Source organism: Oncorhynchus nerka, linkage group LG16, assembly GCF_034236695.1.
Source record: "Oncorhynchus nerka isolate Pitt River linkage group LG16, Oner_Uvic_2.0, whole genome shotgun sequence".
NCBI classification, from domain to species: Eukaryota; Metazoa; Chordata; class Actinopteri; order Salmoniformes; family Salmonidae; genus Oncorhynchus; species Oncorhynchus nerka.
This window is the reverse complement of record NC_088411.1, coordinates 48,035,899-48,060,305: the sequence shown is the minus strand read 5'-3', so window position 1 is coordinate 48,060,305 and position 24,407 is coordinate 48,035,899. Positions and strand designations below refer to the sequence as shown.

Below are 24,407 nucleotides of genomic sequence, written 5' to 3'. Positions count from 1 at the left end.
TCTAACCACTAGGCTACCTGTCTCTAACCACTAGGCTACCTGCTCTAACCACTAGGCTACCTGCCTCTAGCCACTAGGCTACCCTGCTCTAACCACTAGGCTACCTGCTCTAACCACTAGGCTACCTGCTCTAACCACTAGGCTACCTGCTCTAACCACTAGGCTACCTGCTCTAACCACTAGGCTACCTGCTCTAACCACTAGACTACCTGCTCTAACCACTAGGCTACCTGTCTCTAACCACTAGGCTACCTGTCTCTAACCACTAGGCTACCTGTCTCTAACCACTAGGCTACCCTGCTCTAACCACTAGGCTACCCTGCTCTAACCACTAGGCTACCTGCCTCTAACCACTAGGCTACCCTGCTCTAACCACTAGGCTACCCTGCTCTAACCACTAGGCTACCCTGCTCTAACCACTAGGCTACCCTGCTCTAACCACTAGGCTACCTGCTCTAACCACTAGGCTACCTGCTCTAACCACTAGGCTACCTGCTCCCACTAGGCTACCTGCTCTAACCACTAGGCTACCTGCTCTAACCACTAGGCTACCTGCTCTAACCACTAGGCTACCTGCTCTAACCACTAGGCTACCTGCCTCTAACCACTAGGCTACCTGCTCTAACCACTAGGCTACCTGTCTCTAACTACTAGGCTACCTGCTCTAACCACTAGGCTACCTGCTCTAACCACTAGGCTACCCTGCTCTAACCACTAGGCTACCCTGCTCTAACCACTAGGCTACCTGCTCTAACCACTAGGCTACCTGCTCTAACCACTAGGCTACCTGTCTCTAACCACTAGGCTACCTGCTCTAACCACTAGGCTACCTGCTCTAACCACTAGGCTACCTGTCTCTAACCACTAGGCTACCTGCTCTAACCACTAGGCTACCTGCTCTAACCACTAGGCTACCCTGCTCTAACCACTAGGCTACCTGCTCTAACCACTAGGCTACCTGCTCTAACCACTAGGCTACCTGTCTCTAACCACTAGGCTACCTGCTCTAACCACTAGGCTACCTGCTCTAACCACTAGGCTACCTGCTCTAACCACTAGGCTACCTGTCTCTAACCACTAGGCTACCTGCTCTAACCACTAGGCTACCTGCTCTAACCACTAGGCTACCCTGCCGCCCCGGTAGGTACTACCTACAGATGCAGTCAATATACTGTCACCCTTGCACTTTACAATAGAGTGCAGTGGAGTAGAATGTTCCGTTTGTTTCTTTTTAAAAACTGGTTGAATGTCAATGTTTACCCTGTTGGCACCTTATACATGTAAGAGAAACAATACAAACAAGAATCCCTTACCTCCAACCAAATTCATTTTACATCTAAGTATCAGTTTTGATTACACATTTTGTTCTTCGGTCCTGTGCAGTTGTAAATCAAACAAATACACAATTAAAAGTTATTTTACAATAAATAGTGAATCATCTAAAAAAAAAAGGTGTCGATATATTGATCTGAAGTATCCAACATGTACCACTCACCCTGACCAGGAAGGAGGTGTGGAAGATGTTCTCCACCGAGCGGGAGAAGGAGGTGGGGTCTATGACAAACTCATAGTAGGAGATGGGAGATGTGGCTGGAGATACAAGGTGAGAAAGGCACATGACAAATAGCTCTTTAACCAACTATATCAAATCATTTAACGTCTACAAACAAACCTTTGCCACGGAGGTCACATTTGACATTGTCCGTAAGCTTGAGTTCATTTGCAGACAACAACAAAATTATACAATGATGGAAAGACCTGTGTGTTGTCCATGTTAATGTAGACAGAGAAGAGCTCCAACCTGTGTGTTGTCCATGTTAATGTAGACAGAGAAGAGCTCCAACCTGTGTGTTGTCCATGTTAATGACAGAGAAGAGCTCCAACCTGTGTGTTGTCCATGTTAATGTAGACAGAGAAGAGCTCCAACCTGTGTGTTGTCCATGTTAATGCAGACAGAGAAGAGCTCCAACCTGTGTGTTGTCCTTGTTAATGCAGACAGAGAAGAGCTCCAACCTGTGTGTTGTCCATGTTAATGTAGACAGAGAAGAGCTCCAACCTGTGTGTTGTCCATGTTAATGTAGACAGAGAAGAGCTCCAACCTGTGTGTTGTCCATGTTAATGTAGACAGAGAAGAGCTCCAACCTGTGTGTTGTCCATGTTAATGTAGACAGAGAAGAGCTCCAACCTGTGTGTTGTCCATGTTAATGTAGACAGAGAAGAGCTCCAACCTGTGTGTTGTCCATGTTAATGCAGACAGAGAAGAGCTCCAACCTGTGTGTTGTCCATGTTAATGTAGACAGAGAAGAGCTCCAACCTGTGTGTTGTCCATGTTAATGTAGACAGAGAAGAGCTCCAACCTGTGTGTTGTCCATGTTAATGTAGACAGAGAAGAGCTCCAACCTGTGTGTTGTCCATGTTAATGCAGACAGAGAAGAGCTCCAACCTGTGTGTTGTCCATGTTAATGTAGACAGAGAAGAGCTCCAACCTGTGTGTTGTCCATGTTAATGCAGACAGAGAGGGGCTCCAACCTGTGTGTTGTCCTTGTTAATGTAGACAGAGAAGAGCTCCAACCTGTGTGTTGTCCATGTTAATGCAGACAGAGAAGAGCTCCAACCTGTGTGTTGTCCATGTTAATGTAGACAGAGAAGAGCTCCAACCTGTGTGTTGTCCATGTTAATGTAGACAGAGAAGAGCTCCAACCTGTGTGTTGTCCATGTTAATGTAGACAGAGAAGAGCTCCAACCTGTGTGTTGTCCATGTTAATGTAGACAGAGAAGAGCTCCAACCTGTGTGTTGTCCATGTTAATGTAGACAGAGAAGAGCTCCAACCTGTGTGTTGTCCATGTTAATGTAGACAGAGAAGAGCTCCAACCTGTGTGTTGTCCATGTTAATGTAGACAGAGAAGAGCTCCAACCTGTGTGTTGTCCATGTTAATGTAGACAGAGAAGAGCTCCAACCTGTGTGTTGTCCATGTTAATGCAGACAGAGAAGAGCTCCAACCTGTGTGTTGTCCATGTTAATGTAGACAGAGAAGAGCTCCAACCTGTGTGTTGTCCTTGTTAATGTAGACAGAGAAGAGCTCCAACCTGTGTGTTGTCCTTGTTAATGCAGACAGAGAAGAGCTCCAACCTGTGTGTTGTCCATGTTAATGTAGACAGAGAAGAGCTCCAACCTGTGTGTTGTCCTTGTTAATGTAGACAGAGAAGAGCTCCAACCTGTGTGTTGTCCTTGTTAATGTAGACAGAGAAGAGCTCCAACCTGTGTGTTGTCCATGTTAATGTAGACAGAGAAGAGCTCCAACCTGTGTGTTGTCCATGTTAATGTAGACAGAGAAGAGCTCCAACCTGTGTGTTGTCCATGTTAATGCAGACAGAGAAGAGCTCCAACCTGTGTGTTGTCCATGTTAATGTAGACAGAGAAGAGCTCCAACCTGTGTGTTGTCCTTGTTAATGTAGACAGAGAAGAGCTCCAACCTGTGTGTTGTCCATGTTAATGTAGACAGAGAAGAGCTCCAACCTGTGTGTTGTCCATGTTAATGTAGACAGAGAAGAGCTCCAACCTGTGTGTTGTCCTTGTTAATGTAGACAGAGAAGAGCTCCAACCTGTGTGTTGTCCATGTTAATGCAGACAGAGAAGAGCTCCAACCTGTGTGTTGTCCATGTTAATGTAGACAGAGAAGAGCTCCAACCTGTGTGTTGTCCATGTTAATGTAGACAGAGAAGAGCTCCAACCTGTGTGTTGTCCTTGTTAATGCAGACAGAGAAGAGCTCCAACCTGTGTGTTGTCCATGTTAATGTAGACAGAGAAGAGCTCCAACCTGTGTGTTGTCCATGTTAATTTAGACAGAGAAGAGCTCCAACCTGTGTGTTGTCCATGTTAATGCAGACAGAGAAGAGCTCCAACCTGTGTGTTGTCCATGTTAATGTAGACAGAGAAGAGCTCCAACCTGTGTGTTGTCCTTGTTAATGTAGACAGAGAAGAGCTCCAACCTGTGTGTTGTCCATGTTAATGTAGACAGAGAAGAGCTCCAACCTGTGTGTTGTCCATGTTAATGTAGACAGAGAAGAGCTCCAACCTGTGTGTTGTCCATGTTAATGTAGACAGAGAAGAGCTCCAACCTGTGTGTTGTCCATGTTAATGTAGACAGAGAAGAGCTACAACCTGTGTGTTGTCCATGTTAATGCAGACAGAGAAGAGCTCCAACCTGTGTGTTGTCCATGTTAATGTAGACAGAGAAGAGCTCCAACCTGTGTGTTGTCCATGTTAATGTAGACAGAGAAGAGCTCCAACCTGTGTGTTGTCCATGTTAATGTAGACAGAGAAGAGCTCCAACCTGTGTGTTGTCCTTGTTAATGTAGACAGAGAAGAGCTCCAACCTGTGTGTTGTCCTTGTTAATGTAGACAGAGAAGAGCTCCAACCTGTGTGTTGTCCTTGTTAATGTAGACAGAGAAGAGCTCCAACCTGTGTGTTGTCCTTGTTAATGTAGACAGAGAAGAGCTCCAACCTGTGTGTTGTCCATGTTAATGCAGACAGAGAAGAGCTCCAACCTGTGTGTTGTCCATGTTAATGCAGACAGAGAAGAGCTCCAACCTGTGTGTTGTCCTTGTTAATGTAGACAGAGAAGAGCTCCAACCTGTGTGTTGTCCATGTTAATGTAGACAGAGAAGAGCTCCAACCTGTGTGTTGTCCATGTTAATGCAGACAGAGAAGAGCTCCAACCTGTGTGTTGTCCTTGTTAATGTAGACAGAGAAGAGCTCCAACCTGTGTGTTGTCCATGTTAATGTAGACAGAGAAGAGCTCCAACCTGTGTGTTGTCCTTGATAATGCAGACAGAGAAGAGCTCCAACCTGTGTGTTGTCCATGTTAATGTAGACAGAGAAGAGCTCCAACCTGTGTGTTGTCCATGTTAATGTAGACAGAGAAGAGCTCCAACCTGTGTGTTGTCCATGTTAATGTAGACAGAGAAGAGCTCCAACCTGTGTGTTGTCCATGTTAATGTAGACAGAGAAGAGCTCCAACCTGTGTGTTGTCCATGTTAATGTAGACAGAGAAGAGCTCCAACCTGTGTGTTGTCCTTGTTAATGTAGACAGAGAAGAGCTCCAACCTGTGTGTTGTCCTTGTTAATGTAGACAGAGAAGAGCTCCAACCTGTGTGTTGTCCTTGTTAATGTAGACAGAGAAGAGCTCCAACCTGTGTGTTGTCCTTGTTAATGTAGACAGAGAAGAGCTCCAACCTGTGTGTTGTCCTTGTTAATGTAGACAGAGAAGAGCTCCAACCTGTGTGTTGTCCATGTTAATGTAGACAGAGAAGAGCTCCAACCTGTGTGTTGTCCTTGTTAATGTAGACAGAGAAGAGCTCCAACCTGTGTGTTGTCCTTGTTAATGTAGACAGAGAAGAGCTCCAACCTGTGTGTTGTCCATGTTAATGTAGACAGAGAAGAGCTCCAACCTGTGTGTTGTCCTTGTTAATGTAGACAGAGAAGAGCTCCAACCTGTGTGTTGTCCATGTTAATGTAGACAGAGAAGAGCTCCAACCTGTGTGTTGTCCATGTTAATGTAGACAGAGAAGAGCTCCAACCTGTGTGTTGTCCATGTTAATGTAGACAGAGAAGAGCTCCAACCTGTGTGTTGTCCTTGTTAATGCAGACAGAGAAGAGCTCCAACCTGTGTGTTGTCCTTGTTAATGCAGACAGAGAAGAGCTCCAACCTGTGTGTTGTCCATGTTAATGTAGACAGAGAAGAGCTCCAACCTGTGTGTTGTCCTTGTTAATGCAGACAGAGAAGAGCTCCAACCTGTGTGTTGTCCATGTTAATGTAGACAGAGAAGAGCTCCAACCTGTGTGTTGTCCATGTTAATGCAGACAGAGAAGAGCTCCAACCTGTGTGTTGTCCATGTTAATGCAGACAGAGAAGAGCTCCAACCTGTGTGTTGTCCTTGTTAATGTAGACAGAGAAGAGCTCCAACCTGTGTGTTGTCCATGTTAATGTAGACAGAGAAGAGCTCCAACCTGTGTGTTGTCCATGTTAATGCAGACAGAGAAGAGCTCCAACCTGTGTGTTGTCCTTGTTAATGTAGACAGAGAAGAGCTCCAACCTGTGTGTTGTCCATGTTAATGTAGACAGAGAAGAGCTCCAACCTGTGTGTTGTCCTTGATAATGCAGACAGAGAAGAGCTCCAACCTGTGTGTTGTCCATGTTAATGTAGACAGAGAAGAGCTCCAACCTGTGTGTTGTCCATGTTAATGTAGACAGAGAAGAGCTCCAACCTGTGTGTTGTCCATGTTAATGTAGACAGAGAAGAGCTCCAACCTGTGTGTTGTCCATGTTAATGTAGACAGAGAAGAGCTCCAACCTGTGTGTTGTCCATGTTAATGTAGACAGAGAAGAGCTCCAACCTGTGTGTTGTCCATGTTAATGTAGACAGAGAAGCGCTCCAACCTGTGTGTTGTCCATGTTAATGTAGACAGAGAAGAGCTCCAACCTGTGTGTTGTCCTTGTTAATGTAGACAGAGAAGAGCTCCAACCTGTGTGTTGTCCTTGTTAATGTAGACAGAGAAGAGCTCCAACCTGTGTGTTGTCCATGTTAATGTAGACAGAGAAGAGCTCCAACCTGTGTGTTGTCCATGTTAATGTAGACAGAGAAGAGCTCCAACCTGTGTGTTGTCCATGTTAATGTAGACAGAGAAGAGCTCCAACCTGTGTGTTGTCCTTGTTAATGTAGACAGAGAAGAGCTCCAACCTGTGTGTTGTCCATGTTAATGTAGACAGAGAAGAGCTCCAACCTGTGTGTTGTCCATGTTAATGTAGACAGAGAAGAGCTCCAACCTGTGTGTTGTCCATGTTAATGTAGACAGAGAAGAGCTCCAACCTGTGTGTTGTCCATGCAGACAGAGAAGAGCAATTTTGTCCCACACATTGAATATAGTTATGGAGAGTCCCTGTAATCCTAGATTCAGATCATTCAGGTGAGACAAAACATCACCCAGAGAGGCCAGTCGTGTGATGTTCTAGAACAGTGATAACTAGAATGTGTTCTAGAACAGTGATAACTAGAATGTGTTGTACATCAGTGATGGTGGTGTTCTAGAACAGTGATAACTAGAATGTGTTCTAGAACAGTGATAACTAGAATGTGTTGTACATCAGTGATGGTGGTGTTCTAGAACAGTGATAACTAGAATGTGTTCTAGAACAGTGATAACTAGAATGTGTTCTAGAACAGTGATAACTAGAATGTGTTGTACATCAGTGATGGTGGTGTTCTAGAACAGTGATAACTAGAATGTGTTGTACATCAGTGATGGTGGTGTTCTAGAACAGTGATAACTAGAATGTGTTGTACATCAGTAATGTTGGTGTTCTAGAACAGTGATAACTAGAATGTGTTGTACATCAGTGATGGTGATGTTCTAGAACAGTGATAACTAGAATGTGTTGTACATCAGTGATGGTGATGTTCTAGAACAGTGATAACTAGAATGTGTTGTACATCAGTGATGGTGGTGTTCTAGAACAGTGATAACTAGAATGTGTTGTACATCAGTGATGGTGGTGTTTTAGAACAGTGATAACTAGAATGTGTTGTACATCAGTGATGGTGGTGTTCTAGAACAGTGATAACTAGAATGTGTTGTACATCAGTGATGGTGGTGTTCTAGAACAGTGATAACTAGAATGTGTTCTAGAACAGTGATAACTAGAATGTGTTGTACATCAGTGATGGTGGTGTTCTAGAACAGTGATAACTAGAATGTGTTCTAGAACAGTGATAACTAGAATGTGTTGTACATCAGTGATGGTGGTGTTCTAGAACAGTGATAACTAGAATGTGTTCTAGAACAGTGATAACTAGAATGTGTTCTAGAACAGTGATAACTAGAATGTGTTGTACATCAGTGATGGTGGTGTTCTAGAACAGTGATAACTAGAATGTGTTGTACATCAGTGATGGTGGTGTTCTAGAACAGTGATAACTAGAATGTGTTGTACATCAGTAATGTTGGTGTTCTAGAACAGTGATAACTAGAATGTGTTGTACATCAGTGATGGTGATGTTCTAGAACAGTGATAACTAGAATGTGTTGTACATCAGTGATGGTGGTGTTCTAGAACAGTGATAACTAGAATGTGTTGTACATCAGTGATGGTGGTGTTCTAGAACAGTGATAACTAGAATGTGTTGTACATCAGTGATGGTGGTGTTCTAGAACAGTGATAACTAGAATGTGTTGTACATCAGTGATGGTGGTGTTCTAGAACAGTGATAACTAGAATGTGTTCTAGAACAGTGATAACTAGAATGTGTTGTACATCAGTGATGGTGGTGTTCTAGAACAGTGATAACTAGAATGTGTTGTACATCAGTGATGGTGGTGTTCTAGAACAGTGATAACTAGAATGTGGCCAGTCGTGTGAGAAACTCGTCATCATGCAAGCGGTCAGACAAGTGAACATTATGGTCAGTAAAGAAAACTTTAAGCTCGTCTCTCAATTCAAAAAACGTGTCAATATTTTGCCCCTTGATAACCAGCGCTCTTCTGTATGTTGTAAAAGCGTTACATGGTCACTGCCCATATCATTGCATGATGTAGAAAATACACAAGAGTTCAGGGGCCTTACTGAAACAAAGTTAACCATTTTCACTGGTGTCCAAAACATCTTTCAAGCTGTCAGGCATTCCTTTGGCAGCAAGAGCCTCTGGGTGGATGCTGCAGTGTACCCAAGAGCCTCTAGGTGGATGCTGCAGTGCACCCAAGAGCCTCTAGGGGGATGCTGCAGTGCACCCAAGAGCCTCTAGGGGGATGCTGCAGTGCACCCAAGAGCCTCTAGGTGGATGCTGCAGTGCACCCAAGAGCCTCTAGGTGGATGCTGCAGTGCACCCAAGAGCCTCTAGGGGGATGCTGCAGTGCACCCAAGAGCCTCTAGGTGGATGCTGCAGTGCACCCAAGAGCCTCTAGGTGGATGCTGCAGTGTACCCGAGAGCCTCTAAGTGGATGCTGCAGTGTACCCAAGAGCCTCTGGGTTGATGCTGCAGTGTACCCAAGAGCCTCTGGGTGGATGCTGCAGTGTACCCAAGAGCCTCTGGGTGGATGCTGCAGTGTACCCAAGAGCCTCTAGGGGGATGCTGCCGTGTACCCAAGAGCCTCTAGGGGGATGCTGCCGTGTACCCAAGAGCCTCTGGGTGGATGCTGCAGTGTACCCAAGAGCCTCTAGGTGGATGCTGCAGTGTACCCAAGAGCCTCTAGGTGGATGCTGCAGTGTACCCAAGAGCCTCTGGGTGGATGCTGCAGTGTACCCAAGAGCCTCTAGGTGGATGCTGCAGTGTACCCAAGAGCCTCTAGGTGGATGCTGCAGTGTACCCAAGAGCCTCTAGGTGGATGCTGCAGTGTACCCAAGAGCCTCTAGGTGGATGCTGCAGTGAACCCAAGAGCCTCTAGGGGGATGCTGCAGTGTACCCAAGAGCCTCTAGGTGGATGCTGACGTGTACCCAAGAGCCTCTAGGTGGATGCTGCAGTGTACCCAAGAGCCTCTAGGTGGATGCTGCAGTGTACCCGAGAGCCTCTAGGTGGATGCTGCAGTGTACCCAAGAGCCTCTAGGTGGATGCTACAGTGTACCCAAGAGCCTCTGGGTGGATGCTGCAGTGTACCGAAGAGCCTCTAGGGGGATGCTGCAGTGTACCCAAGAGCCTCTAGGTGGATGCTGAAGTGGACCCAAGAGCCTCTCAGTGGATGCTGCAGTTCACCCAAGAGCCTCTAGGTGGATGCTGCAGTGTACCCAAAGGCCTCTAGGTGGATGCTGCCGTGTACCCAAGAGCCTCTTGGTGGATGCTACAGTGTACCCAAGAGCCTCTAGGTGGATGCTGCAGTGTACCCAAGAGCCTCTCGGTGGATGCTGCAGTGTACCCAAGAGCCTCTAGGGGGATGCTGCAGTGTACACAAGAGCCTCTAGGTGGATGCTGCAGTGTACCCAAGAGCCTCTAGGGGGATGCTGCAGTGTACCCAAGAGCCTTTCGGTGGATGCTGCAGTGTACCCAAGAGCCTCTAGGGGGGATGCTGCAGTGTACCCAAGAGCCTCTAGGTGGGTGCTGCAGTGTACCCAAGAGCCTCTAGGTGGATGCTGCAGTGCACCCAAGAGCCTCTAGGGGGATGCTGCAGTGTACCCAAGAGCCTCTAGGGGGGATGCTGCAGTGTACCCAAGAGCCTCTAGGGGGGATGCTGCAGTGTACCCAAGAGCCTCTGGGTGGATGCTGCAGTGTACCCAAGAGCCTCTAGGGGGGATGCTGCAGTGTACCCAAGAGCCTCTCGGTGGATGATGCAGTGTACCCAAGAGCCTCTCGGTGGATGATGCAGTGTACCCAAGAGCCTCTAGGTGGATGCTGCAGTGTACCCAAGAGCCTCTCGGTGGATGCTGCAGTGTACCCAAGAGCCTCTAGGTGGATGCTGCAGTGCACCCAAGAGCCTCTAGGGGGATGCTGCCGTGTACCCAAGAGCCTCTAGGGGGGATGCTGCAGTGTACCCAAGAGCCTCTAGCTGGATGCTGCAGTGCACCCAAGAGCCTCTCAGGACTTTATAAATACCTTCTCCTGTTGTCCTGGTTTCCAGTGGTTTGCAAAAGAGGATGTCTTCCTTAATTGACCCCCCATAAACGTACCAGACATATACCAGGAGCCGTGCCAGGCCTGTTGACTCATCCAGCTGTAACAGACATATACCAGGAGCTGTGCCAGGCCCTGTTGACTCATCCAGCTGTAACAGACATATACCAGGAGCTGTGCCAGGCCTGTTGACTCATCCAGCTGTAACAGACATATACCAGGAGCTGTGCCAGGTCTGTTGACTCATCCAGCTGTAACAGACATATACCAGGAGCTGTGCCAGGCCTGTTGACTCATCCAGCTGTAACAGACATATACCAGGAGCTGTGCCAGGCTGACTCATCCAGCTGTAACAGACATATACCAGGAGCTGTGCCAGGCCTGGCCTGTTGACTCATCCAGCTGTAACAGACATATACCAGGAGCTGTGCCAGGTCTGGCCTGTTGACTCATCCAGCTGTAACAGACATATACCAGGAGCTGTGCCAGGCCTGTTGACTCATCCAGCTGTAACAGACATATACCAGGAGCTGTGCCAGGTCTGTTGACTCATCCAGCTGTAACAGACATATACCAGGAGCTGTGCCAGGTCTGTTGACTCATCCAGCTGTAACAGACATATACCAGGAGCTGTGCCAGGCCCTGTTGACTCATCCAGCTGTAACAGACATATACCAGGAGCTGTGCCAGGCCTGTTGACTCATCCAGCTGTAACAGACATATACCAGGAGCTGTGCCAGGTCTGTTGACTCATCCAGCTGTAACAGACATATACCAGGAGCTGTGCCAGGCCTGTTGACTCATCCAGCTGTAACAGACATATACCAGGAGCTGTGCCAGGTCTGTTGACTCATCCAGCTGTAACAGACATATACCAGGAGCTGTGCCAGGCCTGTTGACTCATCCAGCTGTAACAGACATATACCAGGAGCTGTGCCAGGCCTGTTGACTCATCCAGCTGTAACAGACATATACCAGGAGCTGTGCCAGGTCTGTTGACTCATCCAGCTGTAACAGACATATACCAGGCCCTGTTGACTCATCCAGCTGTAACAGACATATACCAGGAGCTGTGCCAGGTCTGTTGACTCATCCAGATGTAACAGACATATACCAGGAGCTGTGCCAGGCCTGTTGACTCATCCAGATGTAACAGACATATACCAGGAGCTGTGCCAGGCCCTGTTGACTCATCCAGCTGTAACAGACATATACCAGGAGCTGTGCCAGGTCTGTTGACTCATCCAGCTGTAACAGACATATACCAGGAGCTGTGCCAGGTCTGTTGACTCATCCAGATGTAACGCATATAATTCACTGGCTTGTATGCGAAGCAGTAATTGTTTCAAAACATCTCCTGCCGTGTCACTGATGCGTCGTGAAACAGTGTTGTTTGATGAAGGATTGTCTGTATAGTTTTTTGAGGCATTTTCCCCCCAGCATTGTCCCCCAGCATTGTCCCCCCAGCATTGTCCCCCAGCATTGTCCCCCAGCATTGTGATTGTCCCCCAGCATTGTCCCCCAGCATTTTCCCCCAGCATTGTCCCCCAGCATTGTCCCCCAGCATTGTCCCCCAGCATTTTCCCCCAGCATTTTCCCCCAGCATTGTCCCCCAGCATTGTCCCCCAGCATTTTCCCCCAGCATTGTCCCCCAGCATTTTCCCCCAGCATTGTCCCCCAGCATTGTCCCCCAGCATTGTCCCCCAGCATTGTCCCCCAGCATTGTCCCCCAGCATTTTCCCCCAGCATTGTCCCCCAGCATTGTCCCCCAGCATTGTCCCCCAGCATTGTCCCCCAGCATTGTCCCCCAGCATTGTCCCCCAGCATTTTCCCCCAGCATTGTCCCCCAGCATTGTCCCCCAGCATTGTCCCCCAGCATTGTCCCCCAGCATTGTCCCCCAGCATTGTCCCCCAGCATTGTCCCCCCAGCATTGTCCCCCAGCATTGTCCCCCAGCATTGTCCCCCAGCATTGTCCCCCAGCATTGTCCCCCAGCATTGTCCCCCAGCATTGTCCCCCAGCATTTTCCCCCAGCATTGTCCCCCAGCATTGTCCCCCAGCATTGTCCCCCAGCATTGTCCCCCCAGCATTGTCCCCCCAGCATTGTCCCAGCCATACCTGCGGCAGCAGGAAGAATGAAGTCCTCCACAATAGTATGGGGCTTGTCTGTCCTAGCCACTCCTCTACAATAGTATGGGGCTTGTCTGTCCTAGCCAGTCCTCCACAATAGTATGGGGCTTGCCTGTCCTAGCCACTCCTCTACAATAGTATGGGGCTTGCCTGTCCTAGCCACTCCTCTACAATAGTATGGGGCTTGTCTGTCCTAGCCACTCCTCTACAATAGTATGGGGCTTGCCTGTCCCAGCCACTCCTCTACAATAGTATGGGGCTTGTCTGTCCTAGCCAGTCCTCCACAATAGTATGGGGCTTGCCTGTCCTAGCCACTCCTCCACAATAGTATGGGGCTTGTCTGTCCTAGCCACTCCTCTACAATAGTATGGGGCTTGCCTGTCCCAGCCACTCCTCTACAATAGTATGGGGCTTGTCTGTCCTAGCCAGTCCTCCACAATAGTATGGGGCTTGCCTGTCCTAGCCACTCCTCCACAATAGTATGGGGCTTGTCTGTCCTAGCCACTCCTCTACAATAGTATGGGGCTTGCCTGTCCTAGCCAGTCCTCCACAATAGTATGGGGCTTGCCTGTCCTAGCCACTCCTCTACAATAGTATGGGGCTTGCCTGTCCTAGCCAGTCCTCTACAATAGTATGGGGCTTGCCTGTCCTAGCTACTCCTCTACAATAGTATGGGGCTTGTCTGTCCCAGCCACTCCTCTACAATAGTATGGGGCTTGTCTGTCCTAGCCACTCCTCTACAATAGCATGGGGCTTGTCTGTCCTAGCCACTCCTCTACAATAGTATGGGGCTTGCCTGTCCCAGCCACTCCTCTACAATAGTATGGGGCTTGTCTGTCCTAGCCACTCCTCTACAATAGCATGGGGCTTGTCTGTCCTAGCCACTCCTCTACAATAGTATGGGGCTTGTCTGTCCTAGCCACTCCTCTACAATAGTATGGGGCTTGCCTGTCCTAGCTACTCCTCTACAATAGTATGGGGCTTGCCTGTCCCAGCCACTCCTCTACAATAGTATGGGGCTTGTCTGTCCTAGCCAGTCCTCCACAATAGTATGGGGCTTGCCTGTCCTAGCCACTCCTCCACAATAGTATGGGGCTTGTCTGTCCTAGCCACTCCTCTACAATAGTATGGGGCTTGCCTGTCCTAGCCAGTCCTCCACAATAGTATGGGGCTTGCCTGTCCTAGCCACTCCTCTACAATAGTATGGGGCTTGCCTGTCCTAGCCAGTCCTCTACAATAGTATGGGGCTTGCCTGTCCTAGCTACTCCTCTACAATAGTATGGGGCTTGTCTGTCCCAGCCACTCCTCTACAATAGTATGGGGCTTGTCTGTCCTAGCCACTCCTCTACAATAGCATGGGGCTTGTCTGTCCTAGCCACTCCTCTACAATAGTATGGGGCTTGCCTGTCCCAGCCACTCCTCTACAATAGTATGGGGCTTGTCTGTCCTAGCCACTCCTCTACAATAGCATGGGGCTTGTCTGTCCTAGCCACTCCTCTACAATAGTATGGGGCTTGTCTGTCCTAGCCACTCCTCTACAATAGTATGGGGCTTGCCTGTCCTAGCTACTCCTCTACAATAGTATGGGGCTTGCCTGTCCTAGCCACTCCTCTACAATAGTATGGGGCTTGCCTGTCCTAGCCAGTCCTCCACAATAGTATGGGGCTTGTCTGTCCTAGCCACTCCTCTACAATAGTATGGGGCTTGCCTGTCCTAGCTACTCCTCTACAATAGTATGGGGCTTGCCTGTCCTAGCCACTCCTCTACAATAGTATGGGGCTTGCCTGTCCTAGCTACTCCTCTACAATAGTATGGGGCTTGCCTGTCCTAGCTACTCCTCTACAATAGTATGGGGCTTGTCTGTCCTAGCTACTCCTCTACAATAGTATGGGGCTTGTCTGTCCTAGCTACTCCTCTACAATAGTATGGGGCTTGTCTGTCCTAGCCACTCCTCTACAATAGTATGGGGCTTGTCTGTCCCAGCCACTCCTCTACAATAGTATGGGGCTTGCCTGTCCTAGCTACTCCTCTACAATAGCATGGGGCTTGTCTGTCCTAGCTACTCCTCTACAATAGTATGGGGCTTGCCTGTCCTAGCCACTCCTCCACTATAGTATGGGGCTTGTCTGTCCTAGCCACTCCTCTACAATAGTATGGGGCTTGCCTGTCCTAGCCACTCCTCTACAATAGTATGGGGCTTGTCTGTCCTAGCTACTCCTCTACAATAGTATGGGGCTTGTCTGTCCTAGCTACTCCTCTACAATAGTATGGGGCTTGCCTGTCTTAGCCACTCATGGTCATGTTTAATTTCTAAATGAAGGTTTCCTGTGAGAGACCATCGGTTAATGTGATTGGATGAGTCACGGTTAATGTGATTGGATGAGCAACGGTTAATGTGATTGGATGAGCAACGGTTAATGTGATTGGATGAGCAACGGTTAATGTGATTGGATGAGTCACGGTTAATGTGATTGGATGAGCAACGGTTAATGTGATTGGATGAGCAACGGTTCATGTGATTGGATGAGTAACGGTTAATGTGATTGGATGAGTAATGGTTAATGTGATTGGATGAGTAATGGTTAATGTGATTGGATGAGTAATGGTTAATGTGATTGGATGTTAATTGTTTGACTAGGCTCCCTGTATTTGACATTGTGTTGTTATTTCACTGAACACTAGATGATTTCATTTTATTTTTGGCAGTGAAACGAGGCTACTCAGACGAGAAAAAAACCTCAACCAAATGTATAGCCCCGTTGGAAAATATAAATGTACTGTTTCAAAATGTTTGTTTTTTTTGTTTAAAAAAATTAAAATAAATGTGAATCACATTTTTTATTTGGCGTACCCCCATTTGCGCGCACCCTACCACAGTTTGGGAATACCTGGAGTAGAGGTCATAGCTAGAGTCAGAGTCATAGCTAGAGTCAGAGTCAGAGTCATAGCTAGAGTCAGAGTCATAGCTAGAGTCATAGTCATAGCTAGAGTCAGAGTCATGGTCAGAGCTAGAGTCATAGCTAGAGTCCGAGTCATAGCTAGAGTCATAGCTAGAGTCAGAGTCATAGCTAGAGTCATCGCTAGAGTCATCGCTAGAGTCAGAGCTAGAGTCAGAGCTAGAGTCAGAGCTAGAGTCAGAGTCATAGCTAGAGTCATCGCTAGAGTCAGAGCTAGAGTCAGAGCTAGAGTCAGAGCTAGAGTCAGAGTCATAGCTAGAGTCATCGCTAGAGTCATAGCTAGAGTCAGAGCTAGAGTCAGAGCTAGAGTCATAGCTAGAGTCATAGCTAGAGTCAGAGTCATGGTCAGAGCTAGAGTCAGAGCTAGAGTCATAGCTAGAGTCAGAGCTAGAGTCATAGCTAGAGTCATAGCTAGAGTCAGAGCTAGAGTCAGAGTCCGAGTCATAGCTAGAGTCAGAGTCATAGCTAGAGTCAGAGTCATAGTCATAGCTAGAGTCAGAGTCATCACAACCTTTCTTTTCCTTGAACCCTAATCTGTTTAATCTTTTTTCATTCCTTTCTGTTTAGTCCTGTTGTCTTGTGTTTTCCTTTATACAATTGTAAAGAGACAGTCCTTGAAAACCGCTATTTAAATATAATGTATTATTATTAGACAACAGTCATGACTCACGGTCGTCATTGAAGTAGCCCTGCAGGTATCCCAGAATCCTCTCTACCTCCTTCTCTGTAGCTTCCTGGTGAGACTCCTCCATCCTCCTCAACTGGAACAGACAATAACATCAAACATTTATTAATTTATTTAAGTTAGTCTCGTTGAGGTAAAAAAAATATTTTTCAGGGGCCTCCCGGGTGGCACAGTGGTCTAAGGCTGTGCCACCAGAGACTCTGGGTTCGAGCTTAGGCTCTGTCGCAGCCGGCCGCAACCGGGAGGTCCATGGGGCGACGCACAATTGGCTTAGCGTCGTCCGGGTTAGGGAGGGTTTGGATGCACGCTGTGTTAAGAAGCAGTGCGGCTTTGTTGGGTTGTGTTTCGGAAGACGCATGGCTCTCGACCTTCGTCTCTCCCGAGCCCGTACGGGAGTTGTAGCGATGAGACAAGATAGTAACTACTAACAATTGGATACCACAAAATCGGGGAGAAAAAGGGGGTAACATAAAAATAAAATAAAAATACAAATAAATATATTTTTCAAAAGAGAAACACAATCCCCATTGTGACAGAAATATTAAGCACATACAGTACAAGTCAAATGTTTGGACACACCTTCTCATTCCAGGGTTTTTCAATCATTTTACTATTTTCTACATTTACATTTACATTTAAGTCATTTAGCAGACGCTCTTATCCAGAGCGACTTACAAATTGGTGCATTCACCTTATGACCTCCAGTGGAACAGTAGTGCATCTAAATCTTTTCAGGGGAGGGGGTGAGAGGGATTACTTTATCCTATCCTAGGTATTCCTTAAAGAGGTGGGGTTTCAGGTGTCTCCGGAAGGTGGTGATTGACTCCGCTGTCCTGGCGTCGTGAGGGAGTTTGTTCCACCATTGGGGGGCCAGAGCAGCGAACAGTTTTGACTGGGCTGAGCGGGAACTGTACTTCCTCAGTGGTAGGGAGGCGAGCAGGCCAGAGGTGGATGAACGCAGTGCCCTTGTTTGGGTGTAGGGCCTGATCAGAGCCTGGAGGTACTGAGGTGCCGTTTCCCCTCACAGCTCCGTAGGCAAGCACCATGGTCTTGTAGCGGATGCGATTTCAACTGGAAGCCAGTGGAGGGAGCGGAGGAGCGGGGTGACGTGAGAGAACTTGGGAAGGTTGAACACCAGACGGGCTGCGGCGTTCTGGATGAGTTGTAGGGGTTTAATGGCACAGGCAGGAGCCCAGCCAACAGCGAGTTGCAGTAATCCAGACGGGAGATGACAAGTGCCTGGATTAGGACCTGCGCCGCTTCCTGTGTGAGGCAGGGTTTACTCTGCGGATGTTGTAGAGCATGAACCTACAGGAACGGGCCACCGCCTTGATGTTAGTTGAGAACGACAGGGTGTTGTCCAGGATCACGCCAAGGTTCTTAGCGCTCTGGGAGGAGGACACAATGGAGTTGTCAACCGTGATGGCGAGATCATGGAACGGGCAGTCCTTCCCGGGAGGAAGAGCAGCTCCGTCTTGCCGAGGTTCAGCTTGAGGTGGTGATCCGTCATCCACACGGATATGTCTGCCAGACATGCAGAGATGCGATTCGCCACCTGGTCATCAGAAGGGGAAAGGAGAAGATTAATTGTGTGTCAGAGTCTGCATAGCAATGATAGGAGAGACCATGTGAGGTTATGACAGAGCCAAGTGACTTGGTGTATAGCGAGAATAGGAGAGGGCCTAGAACAGAGCCCTGGGGGACACCAGTGGTGAGAGCACGTGGTGTGGAGACGGATTCTCGCCACGCCACCTGGTAGGAGCGACCTGTCAGGTAGGACGCAATCCAAGCGTGGGCCGCGCCGGAGATGCCCAACTCGGAGAGGGTGGAGAGGAGGATCTGATGGTTCACAGTATCGAAGGCAGCCGATAGGTCTAGAAGGATGAGAGCAGAGGAGAGAGAGTTAGCTTTAGCAGTGCGGAGCGCCTCCGTGATACAGAGAAGAGCAGTCTCAGTTGAATGACTAGTCTTGAAACCTGACTGATTTGGATCAAGAAGGTCATTCTGAGAGAGATAGCGGGAGAGCTGGCCAAGGACGGCACGTTCAAGAGTTTTGGAGAGAAAAGAAAGAAGGGATACTGGTCTGTAGTTGTTGACATCGGAGGGATCGAGTGTAGGTTTTTCAGAAGGGGTGCAACTCTCGCTCTCTTGAAGACGGAAGGGACGTAGCCAGCGGTCAGGGATGAGTTGATGAGCGAGGTGAGGTAGGGAGGAGGTCTCCGGAAATGGTCTGGAGAAGAGAGGAGGGGATAGGGTCAAGCGGGCAGGTTGTAGGGCGGCCGGCCGTCACAAGACGCGAGATTTCATCTGGAGAGAGAGGGGAGAAAGAGGTCAGAGCACAGGGTAGGGCAGTGTGAGCAGAACCAGCGGTGTCGTTTGACTTAGCAAACGAGGATCGGATGTCGTCGACCTTCTTTTCAAAATGGTTGTGAAGTCATCTGCAGAGAGGGAGGAGGGGGGAGGAGGATTCAGGAGGGAGGAGAAGGTTGCAAAGAGCTTCCTAGGGTTAGAGGCAGATGCTTGGAATTTAGAGTGGTAGAAAGTGGCTTTAGCAGCAGAGAGAGAGGAGGAAAATGTAGAGAGGAGGGAGTGAAAGGATGTCAGGTCCGCAGGGAGGCGAGTTTTCCTCCATCGGCTGCCCGGAGCCCTGTTCTGTGAGCTCGCAATGAGTCGTCGAGCCACGGAGCGGGAGGGGAGGACCGAGCCGGCCTGGAGGATAGGGGACATAGAGAGTCAAAGGATGCAGAAAGGGAGGAGAGGAGGGTTGAGGAGGCAGAATCAGGAGATAGGTTGGAGAAGGTTTGAGCAGAGGGAAGAGATGATAGGATGGAAGAGGAGAGAGTAGCGGGGGGAGAGAGAGCGAAGGTTGGGACGGCGCGATACCATCCGAGTAGGGGCAGTGTGGGAAGTGTTGGATGAGAGCGAGAGGAAAAGGATACAAGGTAGTGGTCGGAGACTTGGAGGGGAGTTGCAACGAGGTTAGTGGAAGAACAGCATCTAGTAAAGATGAGGTCAGCGTATTTCCTGCCTTGTGAGTAGGGGGGAAGGTGAGAGGGTGAGGTCAAAAGAGGAGAGGAGTGGAAAGAAGGAGGCAGAGAGGAATGAGTCAAGGTAGGCGTGGGGAGGTTAAAGTCGCCCAGAACTGTGAGAGGTGAGCCGTCCTCAGGAAAGGAGCTTATCAAGGCATCAAGCTCATTGATGAACTCTCCGAGGGAACCTGGAGGGCGATAAATGATAAGGATGTTAAGCTTGAAAGGGCTGGTAACTGTGACAGCATGGAATTCAAAGGAGGCGATAGACAGATGGGTAAGGGGAGAAAGAGAGAATGACCACTTGGGAGAGATGAGGATCCGGTGCCACCACCCCGCTGACCAGAAGCTCTCGGGTGTGCGAGAACACGTGGGCAGACGAAGAGAGAGCAGTAGGAGTAGCAGTGTTGTCTGTGGTGATCCATGTTTCCGTCAGTGCCAAGAAGTCGAGGGACTGGAGGGAGACATAGGCGGAGATGAACTCTGCCTTGTTGGCCGCAGATCGGCAGTTCCAGAGGCTACCGGAGACCTGGAACTCCACGTGGGTCGTGCGCGCTGGGACCACCAGATTAGGGTCAGAGCCACGCGGTGTGGAGCGTTTGTATGGTCTGTGCAGAGAGGAGAGAACAGGGATAGACAGACACATAGTTGACAGGCTACACAGAGGCTACGCTAATGCAAAGTAGATTGGAATGACAAGTGGACTACACGTCACGAGTGTTCAGAGAGTTAAGAGTCACGAGCAAGAATCTTATTGACTAAAATGATTAAAATGATACAGTACTGCTGAAGTAGGCTAGCTGGCAGAGGCTGCGTTGTTGACTAAGTAGGCTAGTTGGCATTGGCTGCGTTGTTGACGCTACACTAATCAAGTCGTTCCGTTGAGTGTAATAGTTTCTACTGTGCTATTTATTCGGGGCTAGCTGGCTAGCTAGCAGTGTTGATTACGTTACGTTGCTAAAAAAGAACGACAATAGCTGGCTAACTAACCTAGGAAATCGCTCTAGACTACACAATTATCTTTGAAACAAAGACGGCTATGTAGCTAGCTATGAACAGCTAGCTGCGATCAAACAAATCAAGCCGTTGTACTGTAATGAAATGAAATGAAAAATGTGATACTACCTGTGGAGCGAAGCGAAATGCGACCGGATTGTTGAGTGCAGAAGTTCTGTTCGGTAGACGTTGGCTAGCTGTTGGCTAGCTAGCAGAGTCTCCTATGTTGGGACGACATAAAACTACACACTCTAAACTACACAATTATCTTGGGTAGGAAGACAGCAAAGACAACTATGTAGCTAGCTAACACTACACTAATCAAGTCGTTCAGTTGAGTGTAATAGTTGTGCTGCTAATCGGAGACGGTGGACTAGCTAACGGTGGACGTTAGCCAGCTGGCTAGGTGCAGGGCAGTGTAGACTGCGTTAGGACTTTTAAATACGATAATTACGCAATTATCTATGATACAAAGACGGCTGTGTAGCTAGCTAAGAAGAAATTGCTAAGATTAGACAAATCAAACCGTTGTACTATAATGAAATGTAATGAAATGTAATACTACCTGCGGACCGAGTGCAGATGCGACCGCTCGCTCCAACCCGGAAGCAAACGAAACCTACACTGTAGAATAATAGTGAAGACATCACAACTATGAAATAACAAACATGGAATCATGTAGTAACCAAAAAAGTGTTAAACAAATCAAAATATATTTTAGATGATAAATTCTTCAAAGTAGCTGCGCTTTGCCTTGATGACATTCTCTCAACCAGCTTCACCTGGAATGCTTTTCCAACATTCTTGAAGGACTTCCCACATATACTGAGTACGTGTTGGCTGCTTTTCCTTCACTCTATTCGGTCCAACTCATCCCAAACCATCTCAATTGGGTTGAGGTCGGGTGATTGTGGAGGCCAGGTCATCTGATGCAGCACTCCATCACTGTCCTTCTTGGTCAAATAGCCCTAACACAGCCTGGAGGTGTGTTGGTTCATTGTCCTGTTGAAAAACAAATGATAGTCCCACTAAGCGCAAACCAGATGGGATGGCGTATCGCTACAGAGTGCTGTGGTAGCCATGCTGGTTAAGTGTACCTTGAATTCTAAATAAATCACTGACAGTGTCACCAGCAAAGCACCATCACACCTCTTCCTCCATGCTTCACGGTGGGAACCACACATGCAGAGATCATTCACCTTCTCTGCGTCTCACAAAGACACGGTGGTTGGAACCAAAAAACTAATATTTGAACTCATCAGACCAAAGGACAGATTTACACCGGTCTAATGTCCATTTCTCGTGTTTCTTGGCCCAAGCAAGTCTCTTCTTATTATTGGTGTCCTTTAGTAGTAGTGGTTTCTTTGCAGCAATTTGACCATGAAGGCCTGATTCATGCCGTCTCCTCTGAACAGTTGATGTTGAGATGTGTCTGTTACTCGAACTGCAATCTGAGGTGCAGTTAACTCTAATGAACGTATCCTCTGCAGCAGAGTTAACTCTGGGTCTTCCTTTCCTGTGGCAGTCCTCATGAGAGCCAGCGCTTGATGGTTTTTGCGACCACACTTGAAGAATCGTTCTTGAAATATTCCGGATTGACTGACCTTCTAGTCTTAAAGTAATGATGGACTGTCGTTTCTCTTTGCTTATTTGAGCTGTTCTTGCCGTAATATGGAATTGGTCTTTTACCAAATAGGGCTGTCTTCTGTATACCAATCTTACCATGTCACAACACAACTGATTGGCTCAAACACATTAAGATGGAAAGAAATTCCACAAATTCACATTTAACAAGTCACACCTGTTAATTGAAATGCATTCCAGGTGACTACCTCATGAAGCTGGTTGAGAGAATGCCAAGCGTGTGCAAAGCTGTCATCAAGGCAAAGGGTAGCTATTTTAAAGAATCTCAAATATAAAATATATTTTAATTTGTTTAACACTTTTTTTTGGTTACTACCTGATTGTGTGTTTTTTTCATAGTTTTTCTGTCTTCACTATTATTCTACAATGTAGAAATATGTAAAAAAAAAATAATAATAATGATAATAATAATTAAGAAAAACCCTGGAATGAGTTGGTGTGTCCTAACTTTTGACTGTTACTGTACATTCAGGCTGATCGCTGATCCTCTTATCAAAGCCCAGAGTAACTTTATGTAAAACAGAGAACGGTCGAGCCAAGCCAAGCCAAGCCAAGCCAAGCCGTACTGGGCTGGACTGGTCATCCACTAGAATTTAAGGATTTTGTGCACTGGCCAGCCAGGCTAATAGATCCCAGGTCTAAGATCAGAGCTATGAGACATGTTCTACTAGCACAGTCTGAACGGTACTAGCCTCAGGCTAGCGGGCTAGCTTCATTTCTCTCCCTGGAACCTTGAAAACACAATGTGACAGGAGAATAGAGGTTGGGAGACACCTACAGTTCAGTCAGGTTGGGGTCAAATAACAGTATGAAAAAGGGGGAGACTCCTACAGTTCAGTCAGGTTGAGGTCAAATAACAGTAGGAAAAAAGGGAGAGACTCCTACAGTTCAGTCAGGTTGAGGTCAAATAACAGTAGGAAAAAAGGGGGAGACTCCTACAGTTCAGTCAGGTTGAGGTCAAATAACAGTAGGAAAAAAGGGGGAGACTCCTACAGTTCAGTCAGGTTGAGGTCAAATAACAGTAGGAAAAAAGGGGGAGACTCCTACAGGTCAAATAACAGTAGGAAAAAGGGGGAGACTCCTACAGTTCAGTCAGGTTGAGGTCAAATAACAGTAGGAAAAAAGGGGGAGACTCCTACAGTTCAGTCAGGTTGAGGTCAAATAACAGTAGGAAAAAGGGGGAGACTCGTACAGTTCAGTCAGGTTGGGGTCAAATAACAGTAGGAAAAAGGGGAGACACGTACAGTTCAGTCAGGTTGGGGTCAAATAACAGTAGGAAAAAGGGGGAGACTCCTACAGTTCAGTCAGGTTGAGGTCAAATAACAGTAGGAAAAAAGGGGGAGACTCCTACAGTTCAGTCAGGTTGGGGTCAAATAACAGTAGGAAAAAGGGGGAGACTCCTACAGTTCAGTCAGGTTGAGGTCAAATAACAGTAGGAAAAAGGGGGAGACTCCTACAGTTCAGTCAGTCAGTCAAATAACAGTAGGAAAAAGGGGAGACTCCTACAGTTCAGTCAGGTTGAGGTCAAATAACAGTAGGAAAAAGGGGGAGACTCCTACAGTTCAGTCAGGTCGGGGTCAGTGTCGGAGACCTGAGTGGGCATGATCCTCTTGGCTTCCCTCCCGGGAACTTTCTTCTGTCTCTCTACCCTCTGGCGAGGCGGAGGCAACTCAGCCAGGAACGATCCCATCCTGGTAGAGACACACACAGGGACAGTCAGAGACGGTTACGCACTAAACTAAATATAAACGCAACATGTAAAGTGTTGGTCCCATGTTTCATGAGCTGAAATAAAAGATCCCCGAAATGTTCCGTACGCACAAAAAGCTGATTTCTCTCAAATTTTTGTGCACACATTTGTTTACATCCCTGTTAGTGAGCATTTCTCCTTTGCCCAGATAATCAATCCACCTGACAGGTGTGGCATATCAAGAAGCTGATTAAACAGCATGATCATAACACAGGTGCACCTTGTGCTGGGGACAATAAAAGGCCACTCTAAAATGTGCAGTTTTGTCACACAACACAACGCTACAGATGTCTCAAGTTTTGAGGGAGCGTTCAATTGGCATTCTGACTGCAGGAATGTCCACCAGAGATGTTGCCAGATAATTGAATGTTCATTTCTCTACCATAAGCCACCTCCAACATCGTTTTAGAGAATTTGCAATTATGTCCGTCATGTGGGCGAGCGTTTTGCTGATGTCAACGTTGTGAACAGAGTTCCCCATGGTGGGGGGGTTATGGTATGGTGTTGGGGGTTATGGTATGGTGGTGGGGGGGTTATGGTATGGTGGTGGGGGGGTTATGGTGGTGGTGGTGGGGGTTATGGTATGGTGTTTACTGATGTCAACGTTGTGAACAGAGT

At 47.7% G+C, this 24,407-nt stretch overlaps 1 protein-coding gene across 4 annotated transcripts in view; it reads right to left on the bottom strand.

The window, feature by feature from the left end:
- The window catches only part of LOC115123025 (non-structural maintenance of chromosomes element 4 homolog A-like), a 67,262-nt gene that overhangs the window by 16,373 nt on the left and 26,482 nt on the right, over nt 1-24,407 (bottom strand). For 3 of the 4 annotated variants that reach the window (XM_065002714.1, XM_065002716.1, XM_065002715.1), the window contains 3 exons: nt 23,631-23,730; nt 16,356-16,446; nt 1,496-1,590 (listed from right to left, as the gene is read on the bottom strand). In XM_065002714.1, the coding sequence (XP_064858786.1) occupies nt 1,496-1,590; nt 16,356-16,446; nt 23,631-23,730 (286 nt within the window). Of the gene's footprint in view, nt 1-1,313; nt 1,376-1,495; nt 1,591-16,355; nt 16,447-23,630; nt 23,731-24,407 lie in introns of all 4 variants that reach the window. The other variant, XR_010459355.1, reaches the window with a different exon arrangement.